Source organism: Desmodus rotundus, chromosome 2 (genome assembly GCF_022682495.2).
Source record: "Desmodus rotundus isolate HL8 chromosome 2, HLdesRot8A.1, whole genome shotgun sequence".
Classification (NCBI taxonomy): Eukaryota; Metazoa; Chordata; class Mammalia; order Chiroptera; family Phyllostomidae; genus Desmodus; species Desmodus rotundus.
The window spans coordinates 101732541-101756633 of record NC_071388.1 but is presented as its reverse complement, the minus strand read 5'-3'; the positions used below and the strand labels follow the sequence as shown (position 1 = coordinate 101756633).

The 24093-nt window shown below is 43.0% G+C and overlaps 1 protein-coding gene across 18 annotated transcripts in view; it reads right to left on the bottom strand.

Moving 5' to 3' along the window:
- KALRN (kalirin RhoGEF kinase) overlaps window positions 1-24093 on the bottom strand; it is an 838419-nt gene that overhangs the window by 182606 nt on the left and 631720 nt on the right. For 5 of the 18 annotated variants that reach the window (XM_053918456.2, XM_045186022.2, XM_045186023.2 and 2 more), the window contains exon 34: window positions 2813-4509. The exons of the other annotated variants lie outside the window; for them this stretch is intronic. In XM_053918456.2, the coding sequence (XP_053774431.1) occupies window positions 4447-4509 (63 nt within the window). In that variant the 3' untranslated portion in view covers window positions 2813-4446. Of the gene's footprint in view, window positions 1-2812; window positions 4510-24093 lie in introns of those variants that run through there. 18 annotated transcript variants of the gene reach the window in all.

Sequence of the window (24093 nt, the reverse complement as noted above, 5' to 3'; positions counted from 1 at the left end):
CCACATGGATAATCTACTTGCAACAAGTAGGATTTTTGAACAGAGCAACAGGCAAAGAGTGATTATACGTCTTGGATTTTAAGGACTCAGGGGCAGAAGCCCCAGGAGAAAGCTAGAGCTAGTGTTATGAAAAGTGTTGAAGAAGAAAGAACACTGAGTTAAGTGTGAGGCACCTGGGTTCTCATCTTTGATGCCCAAGAGAGGCCATATAATAGCTTTGTTTCAATTTTCTTATCTATAAAATGTAATAATGACACCTGCTTTGCCTACCTAACAGTTTAACTGTGTAAAAAGAGAGTAGAGGACAAAGGGCTTGTAAAAGTATTAAATGCTAGGACAATGCAGAGCGCTAATAGACAATCAATGAAGTATTGTTGTCACCACCCTTTCAGGATTCGTTCTTTGCCCTGACTCATCAGTGCTTGGGGGTCTTGGGCTGTGGCTTCTGAAACTTACCCCAGCTAGAAAAAGAGTCACATTTCTTAAGCGGCCTGTTCTTGGGATAGCTACTTTGATAAGATCCATAGATCCTAACAAACGGATGCATCTTTTCTCAGATAATAGTTTAATTTTTACAGGGATCTAACAGCTATAATGGTTTGACCTGGTGGCTCTCAAAGTGTGGCCCCTGGAGAAGCAGCACCAGTCACCTAGGAATTTGTTAGAAATGCAAAATCACAGATCCATCCCAGACTACTAAACCACGTAATGGTATGGTAGTACGGCCTAGCAATCTGTGTTTTAACAAGTCCTCTGGGCGATCCTGATGTGTATACAAGTGTGATGACCACTGTTTTAGCTCAAAGGAAAAAAACAGAAAGGCTTGGAATTGGGCTCTGGGATGTGCTACTGAGAAGCCTTTATTTTTCTGAAGGAGGCAGAGGAAGGCTTATGTGACTTTTCAAATCATACTGCACATGTGACTATGTGTGTGTGTAAAGTGATGACCTGGAACGTCACTTTCTCAGGGAGATCTTTTTCCCAACCACATGCTCCCCTACCTCTGGGCACTCCCTACTTCCCTTTCTTGATTTATTTTTCTTTACAGCATTTTATCACCTTCTATGATGGCGTGTTATTTACTTGTTTGTTTATTGTCTATCTCCCTTGGGTAGCACCCATGCTGCATGAGGGCAGTCCTTTTTGTTCACTGCTGTGTCCCCAGTTCTGAGAACTGTGCCTGGCACCTTGTGAGCCCTCAATAAATATTTGTTGAATTAATGAGTGAATAAATGATGGCTGAACCTGGGAGATGAGAAAATATTGGGGTCAGACCAAAACACTGCAAGCATCCTTCTTTGGCAGTGCTGCTACAGCATGGGAGCCTTGTCTCTCTGTTCCTGGGCTCTGAACTCTGCAGACAAGGCTTGGTAAATGCCATCCTCAGGGGTTTCATTCACTGTGCTGTTTATCATTACAAAATATGCCATGTGGTTTTTCTTAGGTATGGGGATAGTGTACTGATTGATCAACATGTTTATATGGCTGGCCAGGGCTAGGGGCCAGTCTAGGGGTATGCAACAGATTAGAGTGTGACAAGGTGGGGAAAAAGTTGTCTATAAATAAAAATCACGAGTTCTGAGCTCCAGTCCGCACCCTGCCCCTAGCTTGCTATATGGGCTTGGGCAAACAGCTTAGTATTTCTGGGTCCCATTTCATCTGTTGATCTCAATGATCTCCAAGGTCCCTTCCAGTTGTAATTACATATCCATTCATGTGTTACCTGATTAACATTTGTCCTTCTGCTGGTAAGCTCCATGAAAACAGGGGCTGAGTCGTTACATATTTGCTCCCCTAATTCATAATGCTTAGCACTGCAGACATTCAAATATTTGATGAGTGAGCACATCACTATGAAAACCAAATGGTGATCTCAGCCTCATTAGCCTGTGCTCTACACAGTGAAGTCCCAGGGAGACATGGATGTGGGTTGCAAAGACCCTGGCCTGGAAGGGATCTCCCACTGCACAAAGAGCCTGAGCTGGCTTTACCTCTCTCCCAACCCCCTGGGCATAGAAAGGTTGCACAGTTCACTAAAGCCAGCACCATGGCAGTGTGCAATGGAGAGCCCAGTCTGGGCAGTGGGCCATCAGCTCTGTGGTTTAAGAAAGCATGGGTTTGGGGATAGGGACCAAATCTGAATTGCAAGCCTGCTATTTTCTAGCTTTTTGAGTCTGTACAAGTTATTTACTTCCCTTAGCTTCAGGTTCTTCATCTGGCAAATGAAGACAGTACTGCCTGCCTCTCAGGATGGTTGTGAAGATTAGAGAAGATAACGTATAGCAAGTGCTTTCCCAGCCTCTGGTCTGAGAAAGGTGATCAGTGAATGGAAGCCTCCTTGTCTGGTTGGGCCTTCCCCGCCCCTTTGTAAGGTTTCTAACAAGGCCTCCTTTCCCAAAGAACTGGCCTAAGTCTGTTACTAGCCTATGGTAGTGCCCTCACCTGTCTGCCTGAAGGGGGATAAAGACTGGGATAAAAAGTGCTTCTCAAAATAACTACATTTGGAAATACATATTTTCTCCTTTTGGGTCCATTTTGTTTAATGAGATTTTGAGATTTGTAATTTGCTATGGTGCAATTTTGCAAATAAAATTTAACCATTAATTACCATTTTTAACTTTCCAAGATGTATCACTGAACAGAAAGAATTTAAACTTTGGTGCCTTTGTCTCTCCTTCCACCTTGCTTCCTCCCCTGTTCAGTCCCCTGGCAGATTTATTTATACTCCCGTTCCCACCCTGCCTCCTCCACTCCCCTACTCTTCACCACACTCATCTACTACATATGGCCATATTTATTCTGGAGAGTAAGTTCTGCTGCTAGGCGGCCAGAAGACAAAATTACTGTGGTTGACATAATTCTTATTAGTGACTGTAATTGCAGGGGTGCTGCCATCATGCCAGATGGACGCTCGATGGTGTCTGTCCCCAGCTAGACAGATCTTTCCAGAAAATGGGATGGGGTGGGTTCTTGGCAGAAAATTAAGGGCCTCAGCACTCAATAGAAAGTATTTATAAATCACTGTATATCAACAGCCTGCTTTAGAATCATTTTATTAGAACACATTCAAGAAAGTGACATACGGAAAAAAGACAGCAGCAATTCTCAGTCATGCAAATGCCCATGTTAAGGTTCTCCATTGGATTTAATTCAAGTACAAAGACAGTCCTTTCCTGAGCCAGGTGCAATTCCAGAGAATGACACTTTGAATTGAAAGCGCGTTTCCTCCTCAAAGTTCAGAACACTGAACAAGTCCCATCCTCACAACAAGATTGTGAGACACATAGAAGTGTAAACTTTCAGAATTTTAGGGAACCCTTTACCCAGCCCTCCCCCATAGCCTAGCTGGGAGAAATAAGCCCAACTTCGGGATCTCTTAGAAATAAGGTTTAGTCTGTTGAAAATAAAGCAGTGGGATTAAAAAATTAGAAAATGAATATACATATATATATATATGTAGTGGAATCACCTTTGTCTCTTGCCTTAGCGTGTGGTTCCCAGGAAACTCTGTGTTAGGGGTGGGGGCTCTATCTTAAGTGTCTCAGAAGCTGAAGGAGTTTTTTTATTCTTTAACTTTTTATTATGAAAAATTGCAAACATATACAAAAGTGGAGAGAATGGTAAAATGAATGCCCACGGACACACCATCTAATCTCAATGATCAACATGTTGCCAGAGTGTTTCATTTATTTCTTCTCCTACTTCCCGTTCACCCCCTAACAGGATAATCTGGAAACAATGGAAGGCAGGGAGGGTGGGCTTTGAACCAGAGACCTCAGGAATGAGCGAGGTTAGGAAGGAAACTAGAAAATCTTGACAAAACCTGGGTAGGCTGAAGCAGATAGAACATTTGTCAGGGAAATGCTTCTGGTCAATGTTTGGGAACAGCTAGAGTTAACCCTCTTCTTCTCTGCCATAAACCATCAGTCCTTCCTCCTCCCTCTTTCTCATGATGTGGGGCAGGCAGGCTAGATTGGAACAGTGGGACTTTCCAGATTGAGGGTGACTGACAATAGAAACGTTCAACCTGGAGAAAAACTCCAGAGACAAGTATCTCCCTCTAATGAACCTGCCCACTCACACTGTGGACCTCTAGGGCAGTGAGGGCCCTAGGGTACCTGGTGTTCAGATTGAGAGCTGGGGGGAGTACCTTGGGTCATGAGGCCTCTCACAGTTCCCTACCATCCCACCACTTTAGACTTTGGAAAGAAGCCTGGCAACCTCGAATTGAACCCAACAGAGAAGCAGGGAGCCCTGAGGGGTGAGCCCATGGCCTGGGTGGGCAGATTCTGCTTGAAACATGTTGCCCTCTGAGCAAAGGCTGCACCCCACACCAGCCCTGCCAGAGCAGTCTCAAGAGAGGTGGGTGATGGGAGTCCAGGTGGGAGGTCTCAACTGCGGCACGGCTAACCCGGAGAGCTGCAGGGACAAGTCCCAGGCTGCGCGTTAAACGTAAGTGGAGAAAGGATCTCCAGGTCCCAGGTGCCACCGAGGAGCAAGGTTGCCATCCTGTTAAGAAAAGGGCCGGGGCTCTGTGATTTGCATATGACTTTGCAAAACTTTGCATGAGATCGCGTAGCCCTTTATAGAAAACAGAAATCATCAGTGCGACCTATTGTATTTCTAGCAACCCAGTGCACGGAGTGCAATGTGGCAAACACACAGTCATTTTGTAGAAGAGGTAATGGAGTAGGCAGCGCTCTGTAGGACACTCCTTGGTGGGAATGCTCAGAAGCAGCCAACCAGGTCCAGGATCCAGATGAGGATGGCTGACTGGCTACTTGGGCTAACTTTGCGAGGGCTCAGACCTGTACACTGTTCCTCGCATTATTCCCTGCAGGGCAGATCTGTCATGGCTTCCCAACGTCCCAGGCATAGAAACAGGAGCAGAGTCAGGAATAATATAAACAGAGGTGCATTAAATATGAGGTCTCAGTGGTAGTGATCATTAGTGTTTATTTTATGCCTTTTTGTTTTGTTGTTTTCCTATTTCAACCATTTTAGGGTTCCTAAACCCTACCAACAAGTCTTACTATAACATTCAATTTGGGGCAAAAACTTAGAAAAGTTTACCCACTTATGTGGTAGATTTTTAGCAGTAATGGACCTAAAATTTATTATTTCAAGTGTTTCTAGGGTCCACAACATATGGTCATCTGTAGTTTTTCTGAGGCATGAGGCCAGTTGACGGAATGGGCCACTGAGTGAGAGAGGGAGCAAATGATGGGCCATGATACAGACCCAGCTTCCGTAATCCAGTGCGATTACATCCTCTCTACTGGGCGGTCTGAAGTGATGAGTTGTTTAAGAACAGTGGTCCCTCAAAGAAAGTTAACTTCTAGTGGAACTGGATGAGTGGCTCCTAGCCAAGAGAAAAGTTCAGGATAAAGAGTATGACCTCACATATGACTGTGGCTCAGCTTGTGATGTCAAAGGCTCCATCATACTTGCCACACAGAAACAAGAAAAACAGTTTGAAACTCTCTTAGTAAGAACTCCAGCAGAGCAAAAACTGTTCATTAAGGGAGAGAAAACACTTCGGCATCAAGTTCAAATGGTGGTTACCCTGAGCTGTGAGCCAAGACAGAGGATACTTAGGATTCAGAAGGCAGATGAGATACAGAAGAAAGCCAGGAGCTGTGCACATGCATCTGCGAAGTAACTCATGGTGAAGGTAGTGTGGCCACTGAGCTCACATTTACTGGGCAACAAGGTCTGTCTAATTTCATGCTGCATTATATTCATGGAGGGTTTGGTGGGGGGTGGCATCAGCTGTCTGGATTAGCTAGTCCCCTCCATCATAATTCATTATCATTTCCAGTGTAGTTTATAGATGTATTATAAGGGTTATAGAATTTATTTTAGTGGCAGAATTTAATAGTTTTAGAAATACTGAATTTGACATTCTTTATGCAGTTGTTAAAATTCTTAAGGGGAGAACAGTTTTTAAAATATTTTATTGTTGCTTTTATTAATGTCTAATTTATTCATTATTTTATTATCCTTATTATAAACAGCTAATGTTTATTGAATGTTTAGCACGTGCCAAGCAAAGTTGAGAGTGTTCGGCATGCATCGTTTCCCATGCGTTGCACCACACCTTATGGGGCGGGTAATACCATTACCCCCATTTTGCAGACTGAGGCACCGAGAGGTCCTGCCCAGGATCATACAACTGGCAAGTGGAGGGGCTGAGCTCTGTATTGAGGCTGGTTGGATTCAAAGCTGTGCTTATCCACCAGGTTATGCTGTCTCTTGTAAGGGAGAATCCATCTGCAAAGTGATATTTGTATGTTTGTATGCTTGTGGAGGCCAAAGGTCTTGGAAAGCACCCCTCATGTATTTTGAGGATCCACCTTATTCTTGAGGACCTAGCTAGAAGTGTTTTTAGTCACTTCATTATATATATTCATTGGGTTTTGCATTCAAGTCGCATCTCCTCTTAAACCTCAAGTTGTGACTGTCTCTGTGTAACTACAAATCGGTCTGATGATGGTTTGATACATGAGACATATGAGAAATAAATACCTGCAGGACAACTGGATACTTGTTCTCTAAAACCATGAGGAAATTTAGACACTTTTACATAGGAAGCCACTACTGTACAGGGCCCAGGTGGTACCCTGAAAGAGGTATTAGCACCAATGCACAGATAAAATGACAGTCATTCAGAATCTTATTGATATATATATATATGTATATATATATGTGTATATATATATATACATATATATGTATGTATGTGTGTGTGTATATATAAAATTTAAATTTGGCCTAGAAAGGGCTAGTGGGAAAAGTTTAAGTGGAAGGGTGAAAAAAAGAAGGCCATTAAATTTACTTGAAACAGTAATGATTTCTGTTACTTAGAAAAAGAACTCTTAGTTTGGGAACCACATATATCGTCCATATCTAATAACCCTGTATCTTTGGCATTATGATTCCCTAGGCCAAGGTAGGCTTGGGATTAGCTTTTTGAAATATTTCCCTGGTTTGGGGAAACCTTAGCACAGAGGCCTTTTCTAGGTCCCAAACATTCTATCACTGGGACACCTAAGCTTTGCAATGTTTCAACTGCATTTTCACATCTGCCAGCACATATTGTCCAAAAGTCCTTGTCTTCGCCATTTTCCACAAAGAAGACTCCTTTGACAGGAGTGGCTTTTATTAACCAGACATTCTTTGTTTGGAGGGAGAGGGGTCTATGCTGAGATTTCCCCCACATCCCACTCTTCAGGCACAGACCCCTTGGTATCACTACTTTACACACTGATATAGTGTACCCTGGGTCCCGTTCTAATACTAGACACTCATAACATGAGTTTCCTGAGCTACAGAGAGATGTCCTGCCAATGTTGGTGTGCAAGAGACATCACTGGGCACCTGGTGAAATAAAAATAGCCATGAATAGGGAACATATTTATTATATTATAGATTTATACTTTTTCTTGTTCCACAAGGAGTTTGGGGCAATTCTGCACTAGGTTTTTAAATGCATCTTCAGTTGACTATATGTTCTGCATATTTCTATCTGATGGATTAGGAAATCAGTGAGGCAAGGGTATGCCTGAATTACTACTCCAATGGCCAAGACACAGTAAACAGCCTCTCCTAAACTCCTGATGCATGCCTTGCTCTGCTAGGCACAGAAGACAGTAAGCGACTGACACACGCAACACATGGAACATGGAATGTTTTGGAATTTTAATTCAGGCATGTTTCATTCAGTGGATCAGGAAGGGGGAAACAATAGGACTTACACCTTTTGGGCCTAAATATTACTTTGTGTGTTTTTGCCTGAATCGTCCAATTGTTTTCTTTAGTGGACTTAGCCAGCAGAAGGCTGTGTGCATAGTAGACACCAAGGAAGGACCCGGGCTCAAGTCTCAGCTCTGCCACTTTCTGGTTGTGTGACCCTGGGCAGGTTATTTAACCTCTCTGAGTGACATTTTCTGCAGAATGAGGATAATGATACTTACCTTGATGAACTGTTGAGAGGACCAAATGAGAGATTGTACATGAAATGCCAGACTCGTATTAGGAGGTAGGAAGAAAGGCAGAAGGCAGTTGTTATTGCCAATGGTTTATGCCATGGGTAATTTCCTTGCAGGCAGCCTCTGCACTTCACTTGGCCTGCCCAATTACAGCAGGGACTTCTGATGGAAAAGACTGTGTCTCTCCCATGAGATGGGCGGCAGGGCAGAGTCCCTTGGTGGGGACTTGGGTGCTGTTTGTGTTCCTCCACCTCGGATTTCAAAGTAGAGCTCAGACTGGAAAATTTCGGGATATAGCCAACAGAATTAAAGCTGAGGTGCAGAACAGTAAAAACACTGAATTGTGCATATGTAAAAGATATTAAAAAAACCCCATGAAATATATTTTCTGTTTAGCTGTTTTTCAAGGATTGATCTTGTGACCTTATTTGTTCTTTCATGCTTTCTACTCTGCCTGAAGGGCTTCCTTTTGGTTTCTAGATGTGGGTCCTTGCTGCTCCTGCTGACCCCAGGCTCCTCATGCTGAAGTTGGTGGAGGAGGAAGGCCTGTAGGAGGAGCTGGCCTCCCTCCACAGGGATAGGCGATGCGCTGCCTGCCTCCAGCACACCAACCACCCCAGGGATATCAGCCACAGTGAGAAAGAGGACGAGTCAATCTCCTGTTTTTTCTCTTTCCATTTCTCCCTCTGCTCAGGGACCCGCTGAGAGAACAATGAAACCAGGTAGAGTGGGAGAAATGTCCTTGAAGGTACTTGTTTCATATATAATTGCTTTCTTTCAAGTTCAGAAAGGTTAGAAACAGCCTCTTTATCAAGAATTCTTACCAGAGAACATTCCTTCTGTACTTAGACTGGGAGAGATGAGGGGGACGTGGAAGGTGGGGAGACATGGGTCTTGACCTAATGACACACTTCCTATTTGCAAACTTGCTGCCCATGCAGGGCTCACCCATGTCCCTAATGAAAGCTCTCTGTGTCCTCCTAGCCTGGGTCCAGTGTCTGACACTGACTCACTCTGGGAAGCCCTCCCTCTGGAACCACAGGGCATTAAAACCAAACTTGAAACAGGTCTGCTTTCTTTCTCTCCCACTGCATATGTCTTCGTGAAATCTCTTCATGAACTTGAAAGTATTGTTCAAGATTTTCCTCATCTCCTTATCACCCTCAACCCTCCACCAACCAAATGTTCCTTCTCATTCCTTCCACTGACCAAGGTTCCTGACCTTCACAAACAAAGTTACCGGTTCCTCTGCTCACAATCTTGGTCCAGCCTGCACTTTGGCCTCAATTCACCCTCTGGTCACTTTGTCTCATCCTGAGATACTGACAGTTGATCAGCCTGTACCCTACAAGGCACCTGCTTGTCTCCTTGTCTTTGTTTCACACATAGGGTGGACCTCAGCAACCACCTGATAATCGTGTCCCTTCCTATCATTTAAAAATAATGTCTATAAAGGTTTTTTTAATAAAAGTAATTTTATTATCAGAGAGAATTTGGAAAAAGCCACCATGCAGAAACAACCACTATTTATTATATTTTCATGTATTTCCTTCATATATACATACATGCAATCACATATGTATATACATGTATGTGTACACAGGGTGGGGCAAAAGTGGGTTTACAGTTGTGAGTACACAAAACAGAGTTTATTCTTATTTGTTATTATTTGTATTATTATTTGTTAATTATTGTATTATTTTCCAGTATGAACAACTGTAAACCTACTTTTGCACCACCCTGTAAGACATACATAAGCACAAACACACACACATATATATACATACACATTTCAATTTATGTTCAACAGAAAATTTAGTTATTTGTGTTTAGAGGGAAAAAGAAGACCCCAAGCAGGTGGGACAGAAAAGTCACTGCAGGCTGAGCTCAGGTAGGCCCTTCACCTGTGACAGTCCAGCCATGGACTTTTGGAGCCCATGACTTACTGTTTTATCATGTTATGGGTCTGGTGGCCAGGGAACATATTCAAGATATCCCGGCCTCCCGGACCACATAGATGAATATTTCTTAGAGCATTTATGGTAAACACATCTAGACACCCACACAAATTCATACACATACACAAACAGAAGTTACACACATAACACATTCCACTCAAACAAGTATTTCCTGAGCACTTTCCGGGAATACCTAACTCTATCTCAGTGCACTGCAGATAACACAGGATATCACACAGAGCCTTGTCCTCATGGATCTCGGGATTCAGCTGCTGGGACAAAAACTAGCCCACGGACAATAGCAAACTGGAAGGAGATGCTGTCTCACAAAGTGCCAAGGGAAGGGACTCAAGAAATCATTCTAATAATGAAGACATGTTCCAACAACATTCCTCGTGAGATCTGAAATGTAGCTATCAGGACAGAGAAATAATTTGGGGGACACAGTGATGCAGTACAGATTGGTAGACAACAGCAATTATAATATGAAACATCTTTGTATTTTAGTAAAGATAATCATTCATACCTACCAGAAGGCTTATGTTAGAGGACAGGTGTGCAGACAGCAAAGGACCCAGAGGAGGGGCAGCAACAGGAGGAAGATGCCTGTGTATCAGGAGGCTCTCGGTCTTAGGGCATGTTACTGTGATTTGAGAGACATGCTTTGCCTCTTGAAGCTCCCAGGAATAGACTTTTTATAGTATATGAAAACCTAAAGCCAGGCCCAACACTGTGTAATCGCTGTGAGATCCACTGCGATGTTATTTCAGGAGAAGGATCGAGAAGGAAGGAAAACCAAGAGGGTTTAGAGGTCAAGCTATGGAGGAGGGTGTTAGAAAAGGAGCAGATCTGGGAGATGGCAGATGATGAGTTTAGTTTCAGTTCTGTTGATTGAGTGCAGTTAGTGCCATAGACAGTTGGAAATGGGGTCTTAATCCCAGGGTGAAAGATAAGGGCTAGAAACAGAGATCTGCCAGCTCATTGTTAAGAGTATAATTTTATGCTAATCAATGTGGCAAATACAAAGTAAAATGTATAATGTATGCCCTGGAAATTAATAAAATAATTTTGACTCTTGAACAACACTGGTTTGAACTGTATATGTTCACTTATACACAAATATGTAAAAATAAATATGAATAGTACTGTAAGTATATTTTCTCTTTCTTATGACTTTCTTAATAACATTTTCTTTTCTCTGGAGAACTTTTGTGTAAGAATACACTATATAATACACATAACATACAAAATACATGTTAATTGACTGTTTACGTTATTAGCAAAGCTTAAATTTGGGGGGAGTCAAAAATTATGCACAGGTTTTCCATTGTGCAAGGGGGCATTGCCCCAACCCCCTTGTTGTTCATGGGTCAAATGTATTTGATTTTGAGGGTGAGCAATGCTGGTAGTTCGGAGGTGGTGGTGGGAGGTTAATGTGGAGAAGTAGTGGGCATTTAAGTGAAGGAGGCTTGAGTCAGGCTGGCAGTGGAGGGTGGGCCAGATGTGATTAGGCAAAGTCAGTGAGCATTTCAGGAGATGAAGCAGCCCGAGCAAAGCATGGCATGGGTGGGAGCACCCAATTCCCAGTAGTTACTATGTGCCAGCGGCTGACATAGACAGTAAAGACATGAGCACCATTAAGACCAAGACACGATCATCAAGGAACTCACAGTATAACATGGGAGAAAGTCATACAGGTAACCAATGATTTGAGTAAGTACAATGAGGTTGAAACATACATTGCCAACACTCAACCATTTGGACACACAAAAATGGCAGTTTCATGCAATTCAATATAATGTAAATGCATTAGAGTATGTATAACAGATAAGGGTCTCTACAGGATCATGTGTAGGAGGGAAAGCCATATAAATGTGTCCGGAAATAGGCCTATACTTTACCCTAGTAAATGTGCTATTGAAGGCTTTTAACAGACAAGTGAGATGGTGAAAGGCATGTTTTAGGAAGATGAATCTGTTGTCAGTAGAAAAAGTAAAATGCCAGGGCAAAATCCCAGAAGGCAGGGAGGCCATTTAGGAGGCTACTGGGATTTAAGGAAAGGGTGATCAAGGCCTGCCTGGGGTGTTGTGACCGAAATTTTGAGGGAGTCATTCTCAGGGCTTGGCAACAGACTAGCTATCCGGAAATATGCTGAAAATGAATCCACAGGTAAAACCTTAGTGTCTGGGATTATCACGTTGTTTGGCTCCCAAAAGGGAAGTCAAACCATGCTACTGGTTTGAGAGAAAGAGGAAATAATTTTCTGATGCTGAGACTGAGGAAGAGCTGGATGTCAAATTGGAAACATAGAGGCGAGCAATCATAACTGCTGTGCCCAGCGGAGACAGTGCACGCCATGTTGTCAGTTGGTCTTACACTTGCTTGTTGGTTCTCCTGTTCCTCAGTAGAAGTTAGCTTTCATAAGGGCAGGTGCTGGCCTGTTTGTTCACTGTGCATCTCCACCCCAGAGCAGTGCCTGACAAACAGGTGCTCAAAAAATGTGGTGAGTGAATGAGTCAATTACTATGAAACTGCCCCTAGGAGTGAAGTCACTTCAAAGGTATTGTTGTGGACATCAGAATGAAAGAAACATGTTGCTGGAAGTTGGTGAGGATCTAGAGAAAGAAGAACCGGGGCAGAAGTCCAAGTGCAGATCTCACTGGTAGCATGAAGTAACAAATGTGTCAGATGGCAGGGGAAAGGAGTTGTTTGACAACAGCATAAGAGAAGAGGTAGTGAATTGATATACTGGAGGTAGGTAGAAAGGATGAGATTCAGAGTGTTGTAGATAGGTTAACCTTAGACTCTGAGTCTAGGGAAAGAATGAGAGAATAAAAGGACAGTGATGCATCAAGTGAAGATGAAAGTAATTCTGTAACCTCCACGCTAAAAAAAACAGACCCTCAGTGTTTCTTGGGTGCTAACAGTAAAGTCTAAAATCCTTTAAATAGTGTCCAGGGTCTGCCATGATCTGATGCAAACAATCTTTCCAGCTTTATTTCCCACAGCTCACCTCACAGACCTTGCACTTCAATGAGGCATATCTGCTCTGCATGCTCCGAGGTGTCCCATGCTTTCCTTTCTCTCTACCTTTACTGACAATACCAATGTTGCCAGGATAAATCCTACCCACTTAGTAAAGTCTAATGCTGAAACTTCTCTGAACTTAATCAAACTAGAACTTTGATTTTTCTTAATTATACTCAGTCTCAATTTCTAGATCTCTCTCTTACCCATAATGCTCTGTTTATTTGTTCCTCATCTATTCATTTCACAAATATTTACCAAGTGCCTCCTTTAAATCAATACTTAGTTGGATTCAGTGATGTAGTGGGGGTATAAAACAGACATATCTCTGCCCTCATTCTCAGACTTAAAAGTCAGGTGAAAGACACATCACATAACCCAAATGCTTATGCTGATGGTCCTAGGTACCAGGAAATAACAGTACTGGGTGTGGTAAGAGGTACGACTTGGGGAGGAGACTGTCAGAATGACCGGACAGGCTGAGATCAAAAGAAGAGAGGGCAAAAGGGGTGGACTGTGGCATGGGAGGAGAAAGAATTTTCCAGGTGGAGGAAACAAAGTCTCTCTACAAAGGCCTTGGGCTGGGAAGAAACCTGACACATTCAAGGAGGGCCAGGGAGGTTGCCAGGCAGTAAACAAAAGGAAGAGTGGCTTCAGTGGGGCTGGAGAAGTGGGCCAAGGTCAGATCATGCAGCCCTCAGAAGCCACGTTGAGGATTTTGGTATTTATCCTACGAGCAAAGGGGTGCTATTGAAGGGCTCGAAGCCATACAGTGATGCGGAGAGCTTGAATGTTAAAAAGATCCCATTGGCTGCAGAGTGGAGGAGAGATCTGGAGGGAGGTAAGAGTGACTGTCTGGGGACCAGTTAGGAGGCTCCTTTCACAGGTCAAGTGCAATACGACAGTGGCTTGGAGGGGAGTGGATTATACAGACACTCAATGAATGCCAAAGGGGTGCAGGATCAGTCCTTTGGAGTCAATCACTATCTTCCTAGGTGTTGGATCTGTTTGTCAGACAGCTGACTTCCAGATCTAATGTATTTAACATCTTTTTTTCTGACACATTTCATTGCTGTAGCTGTATTACTTGTCATACAATGTATAGAGTATACAACAGACAAATTCATTTCAAAAGTTATAGCTCTTATTCTTCCATTAAAACACAGGTGTACTTAGGGACTGACAGAAGCCTGCATTATATATAAAGTCTCTGTGTTGGCACAATATTCTGAGGAGAAATAAATGGTGGACTGTCTTTTAAAATACTAGATATAAGAAATGTCTCATATGTCACATCATATGAGCCTCTAACTTAAAAATGTATTGCCTTTCATATGGCAAATTATATGTTTATCAAGACAAAATAAAAAGAGTAAAAAGACTAGCCACAGATTGAAGACAGATATTTACAATATATATGACTAATATCTAGAATATATGAAGAACTCCTAAAAACGCACAAGAAAAAACAGACAACTCGCTAGATATAAGGGCAAAAGGCTTGAACAAGGAAATCATAAAAGAGAAAATCCTAAGGCCCAATAAGGCTCCAATCTCATTAATAATTAGAGAATTGGAAATTAAAACCATAATTACCACATACCCACTAGATCTGCAAAATTTTGATACCTGACCATTTCAAGTAGAAGCAAGGGTATATAGAGAGCAACAGAAAATTTCACATATATTGGTAAGGGTGTAAATTTGGTATCAGCATTAAAAAAAATAGTTTACATCATCTAGTAAAGTTGAAGATACACGATGTCTGTCCAGAAAAAGTCCAACTATGTTAACATAACGAGAACAGTTTGTGCGACATCACTGATATAACCTGGCAGCCAAGGAGAGTGGACTGGAATGCACATGTGTGAACGATGACAACTTCACTGTACTAGTCAGTGGGGGCGGGAGACACTGCTGAGTGAGCATGTGCACTGTGTGGCCATCACATTCAAAATGACTGAGCGGGTAGAGCAATGGATCTGCATCACATTTTGCATTAAGCTTGAACATCCCTCTGCAGAAACTATTCTGATAAATCAGAGGGCGGCAGCTGTGGGCAACTGGTGACTGGCAGCTTCATCAGGGCAACACACCCACTCATGCATCTTGTCTGGTGCAAAATTTTTTGGAGAAACGTCAATTCACCCAGGTGACTCAGCTCCACTACAGCCTAGATTGGTGGCCTGTGACTTCTGGCTTTTCCCAAAACTAAAGTCACCTTTGAAATGGAAGAGATTTCAGACCATGGATGAGATTCAGGAGAATATGACAGGCAGCTGATGGCAACTGGGCAAACTGTGTGAGGTCCCAAGGTGCCTACTTTGAAGGGGTCTGAGACGTCATTGTCCTGTGTACAATGTTTCTTGTATCTTGTACCTTCTTCAGTAAATGCCTCTCCTTTTCACAGTAAATGGCCGGATACTTTCTGGACAGACCTCGTATATAAGACATACCCTATCACCTAGCAATTACACTCCTAGCTTTATACCCAAGAGAAACACAAGTACATGTGCACAAAGATTTACGTATGCTGGGTTGGCCAAAAAGTCCATTTAGTTTTTTCCATAAAAGACGCATTTTTCATTTTCACCAATAACTTAATTGATTTGGATATTCTGAGTATGTCGGTTATTTCCCACATGGTATAACATTGATTGTTCTCAGTTAATGTCTCAATTTGATCGCTATCAACTTCAAATGGTCTATCTAATCATGGAGCATCATCTAGTGAAAAATCTCCAGCATGAAACTTCACAAACCACTTTTGACACATTTAATCAGTCACAGCATCTTCTCCACACACAAATCTCTTTTTTGTGTGCTTCAGTTGTGTTTTTACCTTTCTTGAAATAATAAAGCAAAATGTGCTGAAAATGTTGCATATTTACTTCCATCTTCAATATTAATATGGTTACACAAAAATTCACCAATTTTGTTAAGTATTTTTAATGCATAGTGTTATGACAGCTGTCACAATACAATCTGACAAAATTGTTTAGAATGAAATTAGACACCTAAGTACTATTAGAGCCATCTTATGGGGAAAACCAAACAAACGTTTTGGCCAGCCCAATACAAGAATATTCACAGCAGCTCCCAGTAGCTCCAGACATCCCATGTACAGAATGGATAAATAAACTGTGCTATATTCACACAATGCGACACTACACAACAGTGAAAACGAATGAACAACTCTACACATCAACATGGATGAACTTCACAAAAACAAGTGTTGAGCAACAGAAACAGGACACACACACAAAAACATACAGTACGATTCTAGTCATAAAATTTAACAACAGCTACATTGAAGCTATATTGTTTTAGGAACACATACATAAGAGGTAAAGCTATTTAAAAAAAAAAAAGCAAGGACATTATTATTACGAATGTGAGGAGACCAGCTGCCTCCAGTGGAGAGGGGCCGGTGTGGCCAGGGAGGGGCGAACAAGGGGCTCTGGAAGGCCGGCGTGGTCACTGCATGCGTGCTCATTTTATAATTAGTCATTCACTTGTTTAGTAGTTTCCACGCATTTTAAACTGATATATTTCACACTAAAATTTTAACTTTAATGTAGGCCAGATGTTTATAATCAGGAATGTCTTCTATTCATTGGAATAAGAGTATAAATAATGGTTAGTTAACCAGATAAGTCCATAACTCTTAGTAGGTAATACAGACTAAATACTGTACATTTTAATAAAAATAGAAAACAATATAGTTGCAATGTTATTAGTTAGACAAAACACACAAGAGCAATAATGAATAAGCATTACTTTTGAAGAATGTCATATCGGATTGGAAAAGGTAAAACATACTAATGTTGCACTGGGCTCGAGGCTGCGGGGAAACAGGCACTCACACACAGCCGGAAGGAGCGTGACTTGCTCCGGCACGTGAGGGGGTGATTGGGCAATGTCTTCTCAAGCTTAACATGCACATTCCCTTCAATGCAGTGACTCTACTTTGAGGATGTTAGCCTATTAATATACTCATAACTCACAAGTGTGGGAAGCTATCTCTGTATAAGGGTTACAGCCTTGTTTGTTATGGGAGAGGACTGGAAATGTCCCATACACCCATCCATAGAGGATTAGTAAAATAGTTAAGGTACCACAAGTGACAGAATACTGTCTAGCCATCAAAAGAGTGAAGCAGCTCTACATACCCACTAATGAAATCACCTAGATTTGTTACGTGGGAAAGAGTGTAAAACAGTACTTATTGTATGCTACTTCTTTAAGCATAGATGATTGTGAGGAAGTAAAAGAAGATTTTGGTAAAGATTCTAAGGGAACTTTTGAATAGTTTCCACCAAAGCTAAGAGTCTATTTAAAAAAAATGTGTAATTCTACATCCAAACAAAATACTTCTTTGATACAGATGTATCCGTAGCACTGTTCTTTTACATACTGTTTGTGATTGTAACACTTACTTTGAGATCAAAACTGATACAAAGGAGGAGAAATAGAAAAGAAGATGAACTTCAAGGCCAAGTTCGAATTTCACTTGTGTTGTAACAGTCTTCCCTGGTTCCCAGCCTAAATTTGTTGTTCAAAGTGGGTACACTTTTGTTATACTTGTGAAATGCAGCATTTTGTGTGATAAGTATGTATCTCACCTGACACGTTCATCTTTGCAATTTCTCAGATGCCCGGCACAACAACTGGCATAAAGGAAGTACTAAGTACAACTGTCTCCTTTCGTCAGAACATGGAACGTGTATCCAGTTACTCGATTTGGTATCCTGCATGAGACACTGGGACTATGGCATGAGGACCAAGATCACCCGTACATATCCTGAATCTCCACGGTATCTGGTCATCAGTGGACACTCAATAAAATTGTTTAATAAAAGAATGAATTCAGCGTACCAATATAATTGAAATAATTTTCTATTGTGCATCTAACTAATTTCATTCTTCTCCATTAACAGATTTTTCTGCTTGGTCATGTGTTATGGTAGTGCCTACGTGTTTGCCCTCGAAATAACACACATATAAATGTTAGAGGACATACCCTGAAAATCTTTGTCTTTTAGGAATGTTTGAGAAATTTTTCATGAATGCAATAAAGGTTCTAAATAGCCTGTGTGTAAAGAGGCATAAAAATTGTGACCATTCTTGTTTTGCGAGGTTGTGAAGTGGGTTGGGGAGGTGAGATAGAGTCTGCCTTACAGATTTCAGATTCCACAATTTGAAGTACCTCCCTTTAACAAAACTATTCCCCACTCCTCATCCCCTCACACTCTTTTTTAAAAAAAAATTAGAACAATTTTTATGAATAATTTTTCTCTGACATTCCTGTTTTAGGAGATAGAAAAAAAATTAATAATATTTGGATTATGTGAATACATCCTGATATTTCAACACTACTCCTGCAGCTGAAAATCACCAGCTAGCAGGAGACAGGAGATGGACATAATAAAATACAGAGCCTCTCTTTTTCTTTAGTACATCATGAAGTTCAGAGAGAAGTATAAGGCCTTGCAGCTGGAACAGGGCAGAGAGCAACGTGTACAGGAGCCTTCACTAAGCATTCCACAGCCAGCCTCATCAGGGGCCACGCAGATTAGAGGAAGAGCTCTCCTGAACTTCTGGTCAATATAATCTCTCTCGGCAATTAGCAGTTCCAAACAGAATCAGTTACAGCATTAAACAAAGATAGTACATGAACATTCTTAACTTGGGAGATTGAACTCTAAGCCTTAACATATGAGGAGGCTGAAAACTGACTGCACTTGGATTCAAGAAGTGACTGCTCCCACACCCAGGGCCAGACCCGCGTGGAAGAGGGTGGGAGAAGAACGCTACACCTGACTCATATAGGTTGGGGCTAGGCAGTGGGCCTGTAATGGGCCCAGTCTGCACAGTTCTTCATCTCCTCTAACAGTTTTCTCACAACAGGAAGGGTTATCAGGCACCCCTGAGGGCATCTGCTATTCAGTGGCCTGGGGACAGGCCCTGAGCCAGTCACGTCCTCACTGTTGCTCCTAGTGGGTGGCCACCACAGAGAACACTCAGCTTGTTTTTCTTGACAAGGCCCTGCTTTCTGGCAGTACGATCACATCATCTCATCCCAATGACACAGATTCTTGGATCTGCCCATCCCCATCATCCATCTGCTGCGTGACCCCGCGGTGGAAGGCAGGTGGGCAGTAGCCATCAGCAGTGAGGAAGTGACACTAGGCTGCCTGGCAGGTAAAACCCAAGCAAGCATTTTCAGTCTAAGCTCAAGATCAACAAACAGGATAATATTTACCCACTTGTCTATCCAACAGGCTTTCCCCAAGAGCCCCACGTCCCGGTCACAGAGCATATGTCACGTTTTACAGCACAGCACGGACAGGTGAAGGCGGCTCTGTCCACAGTAGGACCACCACTTCAAAGCTGCCTCCCCCCCCCCCCCCCATTCCTAGTCTCACTGCCTTGGTGGCAGACATTCGTTTCTAGCAATAGTTTTGCTTGACGTTTCTAAAAGAGTTAATTTTCATACCCACCGGATTGCTTACCACCAGTTACCATACTCCTGGTGTTACTTCTAGTCATCCAAGAGCACAACATTTTAAGAACAGTATTTCCTATAGCCTGTTCCCCCTACCATAGCTTTAATAAGGGATTCAGTCATTCTGTCCTACTCTAGAAGAAGTTTTTCTCTTAACTGACACAGAAGGAAAAAAGGGTAAGTGATGTATCAAGAGGTCTGTGTAGAATAGTCCAGTACATTCCTTGGGCCGAGAGCTGCTGCTTCCTTTCTGTCTATGGCCTCCAAGCCTTGCTCTGCCTCCCTGCTCTGTCCGGGCTGCCTTCCCTTCTCAGAACTTTTTCTCCCCAGCAGGAAACATCCAACTGAAAGTGAGCTACTCACTTGGGTCTTGTTTGCCTTGGGCTGTCACCAGCTAATCCACTTTGACGTCGTGGGTCTCCCTGAGATTTGTTTTCTCCTTCCACCAAAATTTTAAAAATAGAATTAAAGTTTGTGCTGGGTTGTCGCAGGGCTGCATGGGTTCTGGAGACTCCCTGCTCGCAGGCAGCTTGGAGGCACGGAGCAGCCTTGCCACATCTCAGCGCTCATTGCCAAGCACTCAGAGCCCAACCAGGAATTTCCCTTGAGATACATGAAGGTTCTGTCTGGAGCAGACGCACACCCCCACCAAGGCCACTGTATGAGTCACAAGTACTTGGTATGAAAGAGTCTGTGACAGGCATTAATATTTGAGAAATTATCTTCCCTTTATCCGATATGCCAGCCCTAGCGACACAAAACGGGGCTACAAGAACTACTTTGTGATTTATTTTGGATCACTGTGGATTTACCAGGGCTGGGACACGGTGGTGCCGGAGGCCATCGGAGAAGGGGGTCATATAGTGTTTGGTTTTTGCTACAAGGATCTAGAAGCTGAACTATCGGGCTTACCTCCAAAGTACTGTTTTTAATCCAATTTAACAGGCAGGGAATTGACTTGGGTTAGAGTCTAAGGTCTGCCAGTAACTGGCTTTTTGGCTCTGAGTAGTTACTTGGTTTCTTTTAAACAGGAATGAAGACAGAGGGTAGGTTATCTTTCAGGCTCTTTTCTTCCCAAAGCTTCTATGTTTCCAAGTTCCAAACTTGTCCAGTCAAATGGGGCCTCTGGCTACTCAGCAGCTGTCTCATAGAGATCTAATCTACTGGCAAATCACCTTTTGCAGTTTCCCTCTTCCTGTAACCGATGCCAATGTAGAGCTCCCACTAGAAACAGAGAGATGCTGCGCAAAGGCAGTGCTCTGAGCATCAGGAGAGCACTTCCGGGTTTGCCTCCATCTGCCCCTGTGTGGCCAGCTATTCACTGGCTACTTTATTTTGTGAAACTTAATTGCGTTTTCAGATGATTGACAACTTTAAAGGTGGGTCTCTCAAGGAAGGTTTTGAAGCTACTGAGTATAAATTAAAACATTCAGTAAAGTCATGCTGTCATGGAGATTTTGCCATGTGGACCTAGGATAGTATTTTTTACTGAAGTGTATTTCATTCCCTTTGGTGGTGTGCAGCTTCTGGAAGCCAGTCACTTGAGCAACTTTTCTTTTACAGGAAAACATGTGACCTCAACTCCTCACACTTTATCATTTTGTTCTGAAAAGCCAACACATTTTACTGTGTGGAATGTTGCTTGGGAGAGAATGAAGTTATGATTCTGGAGAGGTGACAGAGCAGCTACAGAAAGGGAGCTTTGGCCACCCCAAGGACCAGGGATCCTGTATGTTGTACTTTTTTGTTTTTATCAGATTGGTTGCCTCCCATACACGCCCAGCCCAGGGATCGAACCCACAACCTAGGTATGTGCCCTGATTTTTAATTATGGGACAGCACTCTAACCAGCCAAGCCACACCAGCCGGGGTGGGGTCCCATTTTTTCCTTGCCCACTGCCACCACAGAACACACTAGGAAGAAAAACTATTTTCAAATCTGGTTCTGAATTTGGACTGTTCAGAAAACTGAAAAAATAAACCACAAGTTGGGCATAAAACTTTAAAGTGAAGATGGCACTTTTCCTACTTTGGACCGACTACCAAAAGCAGAAATTGGTGAGAAAAATCATATTTGTACAGCAGTTCTGGCCCACTGTACCATCAGGCATGGGGTGCAGACTGAGACTCACGATTGCATGAGCTTACACAGTCCAAGTTTGGGTTTCAGAGATATAGACTCTAAGTCCTGGTAACAGGAAGTGAAATGATATACTCTACTTGTGTATTGATTTAAGAGTTAGAAAGTGCTTTGTTACTAGATAGGAGGCAACATATATACGGAAATATTTCATGGGCCCTCAGGCCTCGTTGAGACAAAGGCAGAGGAACGAAGTGCTGTGGAACGTCTCTGAAAGACCCACTGCATTTCCTTCCGCTTTTCATACAGTGCACGTCACGGTCTGGGTCTCTAGCGAGTGGCTCGCCCGGGCAGGCATCCCTGCCAGAGGTGCCACATTGTCCCAATAACAGTTAGGAGACCCAACCATGGGCAAACTGTCTTGATGGTTTTTAAGAATTTGGTAAGTGAAAATTATTATCTAGTGTGAACTGATAGGATTTTTACTAGCCCTGACCCTGACGAGTCTACATTTCTAGATATTTGGTTTTCTCTTTGGTGGCAGAACCCAGTGATCTGTGGGTCCTTAAAACTCCAGGGAGCACACTGTCCATTCTCCTGCATGGTGGTGCCCTGCAGTCCCTTAGACAGTGATGTACTTCACAGCTCCTCTGCTTCAGACCGTTTTCCATACAGGATCTCAGCTAGTCCTTCGAAATCCAGGGACGCAGAAATCATTACCCTCACAGTGCAGAGGAGAAGACGCAGACACACAGTGATTAAATGACCCACTCAAGGTAAACAGTCAAGGGTTGAATCCACGCCTGATCTCAACACTCATCCCCTTCCTACCACAGTCGCCTTTCCTTCCTACAGTAGATGCTTTGCATCCCACCTGGGTTCCCTTTTCCCTCAGGGCACCCATGCCTGAGCTCTTGTGCATGGTGGCTACTAACAGCTCACAGCTGACACAGAAGGCTGGCCAACCACCCCCTGCCCCCACCTTGTCTCCAGGTGGAGCAAACTGTGGGTGCAATTCATGTTCCAAAGCTCCGGGAGGGGTCAGACTGACCAGACTCCAGCTGAAACCATGGGCATGTTTGCCTTCTCTCCTCTCCACTGGACCCTGTTTCCCTGCTCCTTTGCCTGAGAGCACCCTCCCCCCAATAAATTACATGCACAGTAATCTCAGCCAGACTCTGTTTCTAGGCAATTGGACCCAGGATGCTTTCCTCCTCCCTTCCTACACTTTCCCAAGTACCAGGTACTCATATCCTATCCCCAGCCCTCTTCTCTAGGGCCTTCTACCCCTCACCACTAACCCCCCCCCCAACTTATAAGCCCATTTAAATGAAGAGATTGCTTTTTCCTGAGTCATCTGTTCCCCTATCAGCAATAATCCCAACAGGGAAAATAATTTCTTACACGAAATTCAAATTCTCCCAATGACAGCATCATCCCACTTTTTCCTAGAAGAAAAACTGAGTAACCTTTTTACCTCTGACGCTATTAGCAGAAGACTAGGGATGCCATCCTTTCTTCTTCTGACTGTTTACATTTCTTCCCTGTAAGAAAGCCAATCTAGACAATAATGGCTTGGCTTTGGTTTGTTCATTGCTATACTCCCAGTGTGGAGAGCTGCATCTGCTGTGGAGTAAGCAGCACCTCAACACGGTGCATGAATAAAGAGAGCTGGACTAGGCCAATGCAGGGGCAGGGCCCTCACCAATGCACCAGTGCATGGGCCAGACCCTCTTTGACTAGAGGCCTTGTACCCAGTGCTACAGGCTCCCAGAGTGCAGGTTTCAGGATTACCAGGTTCCGATAAGCCCGGTGGGGCTCTACCCAACTCTATTCCCAGAAGCCCCCAGCAGCCAGGCTGCTCTACCCCTCGTCATGTGCATCAGGTTCCTGCAGTGCGTAACACTGTAGGAGTCTTTGACTTCCCCTTAGTTGAACCCTCATCATCTCTAAACAAAGCCTTCCCTTCCAATAAATAAAACAAAATTTCGGTCATGACCCACTACATTAATTTGCAGGCCGGAATTTTAAAAATATTACTGAGTTAGATCTTGAAATCTCCAGGTTCTCAGCCACTCCTCTCTCCCCCTTCAGCTCACTGCCATTGATGCAATTGATGGGCTCATCAGCCCATCTTGCATCTTAGATCACATTAGCTTGTCACTGAAATTCCTCATTCAAATTATAATCATGTTGCAGCAAGGCTGTCTCTCTTACAAATTTTGCAAGGAATAGCATCTTCAACTTATTTGCACTTCAATTTCCCTATTTTAGCCAGCCTGGACATGTCTAGAAATTCATGGTGATATTTAGATGGACAGAATCCCTGGTTTACTTAATTAATTTGGATTAGTCGGAGTAGGATGCACTTGTAATGTGCAATTCAACAGGCATTTGTGGAGCATCTCCAGTATGCCTAGACTAAAGGTAAATACAATGCATAGGGACCATCACGGTGCAGATGGACGCTTCTGTACCACTAGCTGAAAATTATTTGGCAGACATCCATCATGTTAAACAATAAGATAC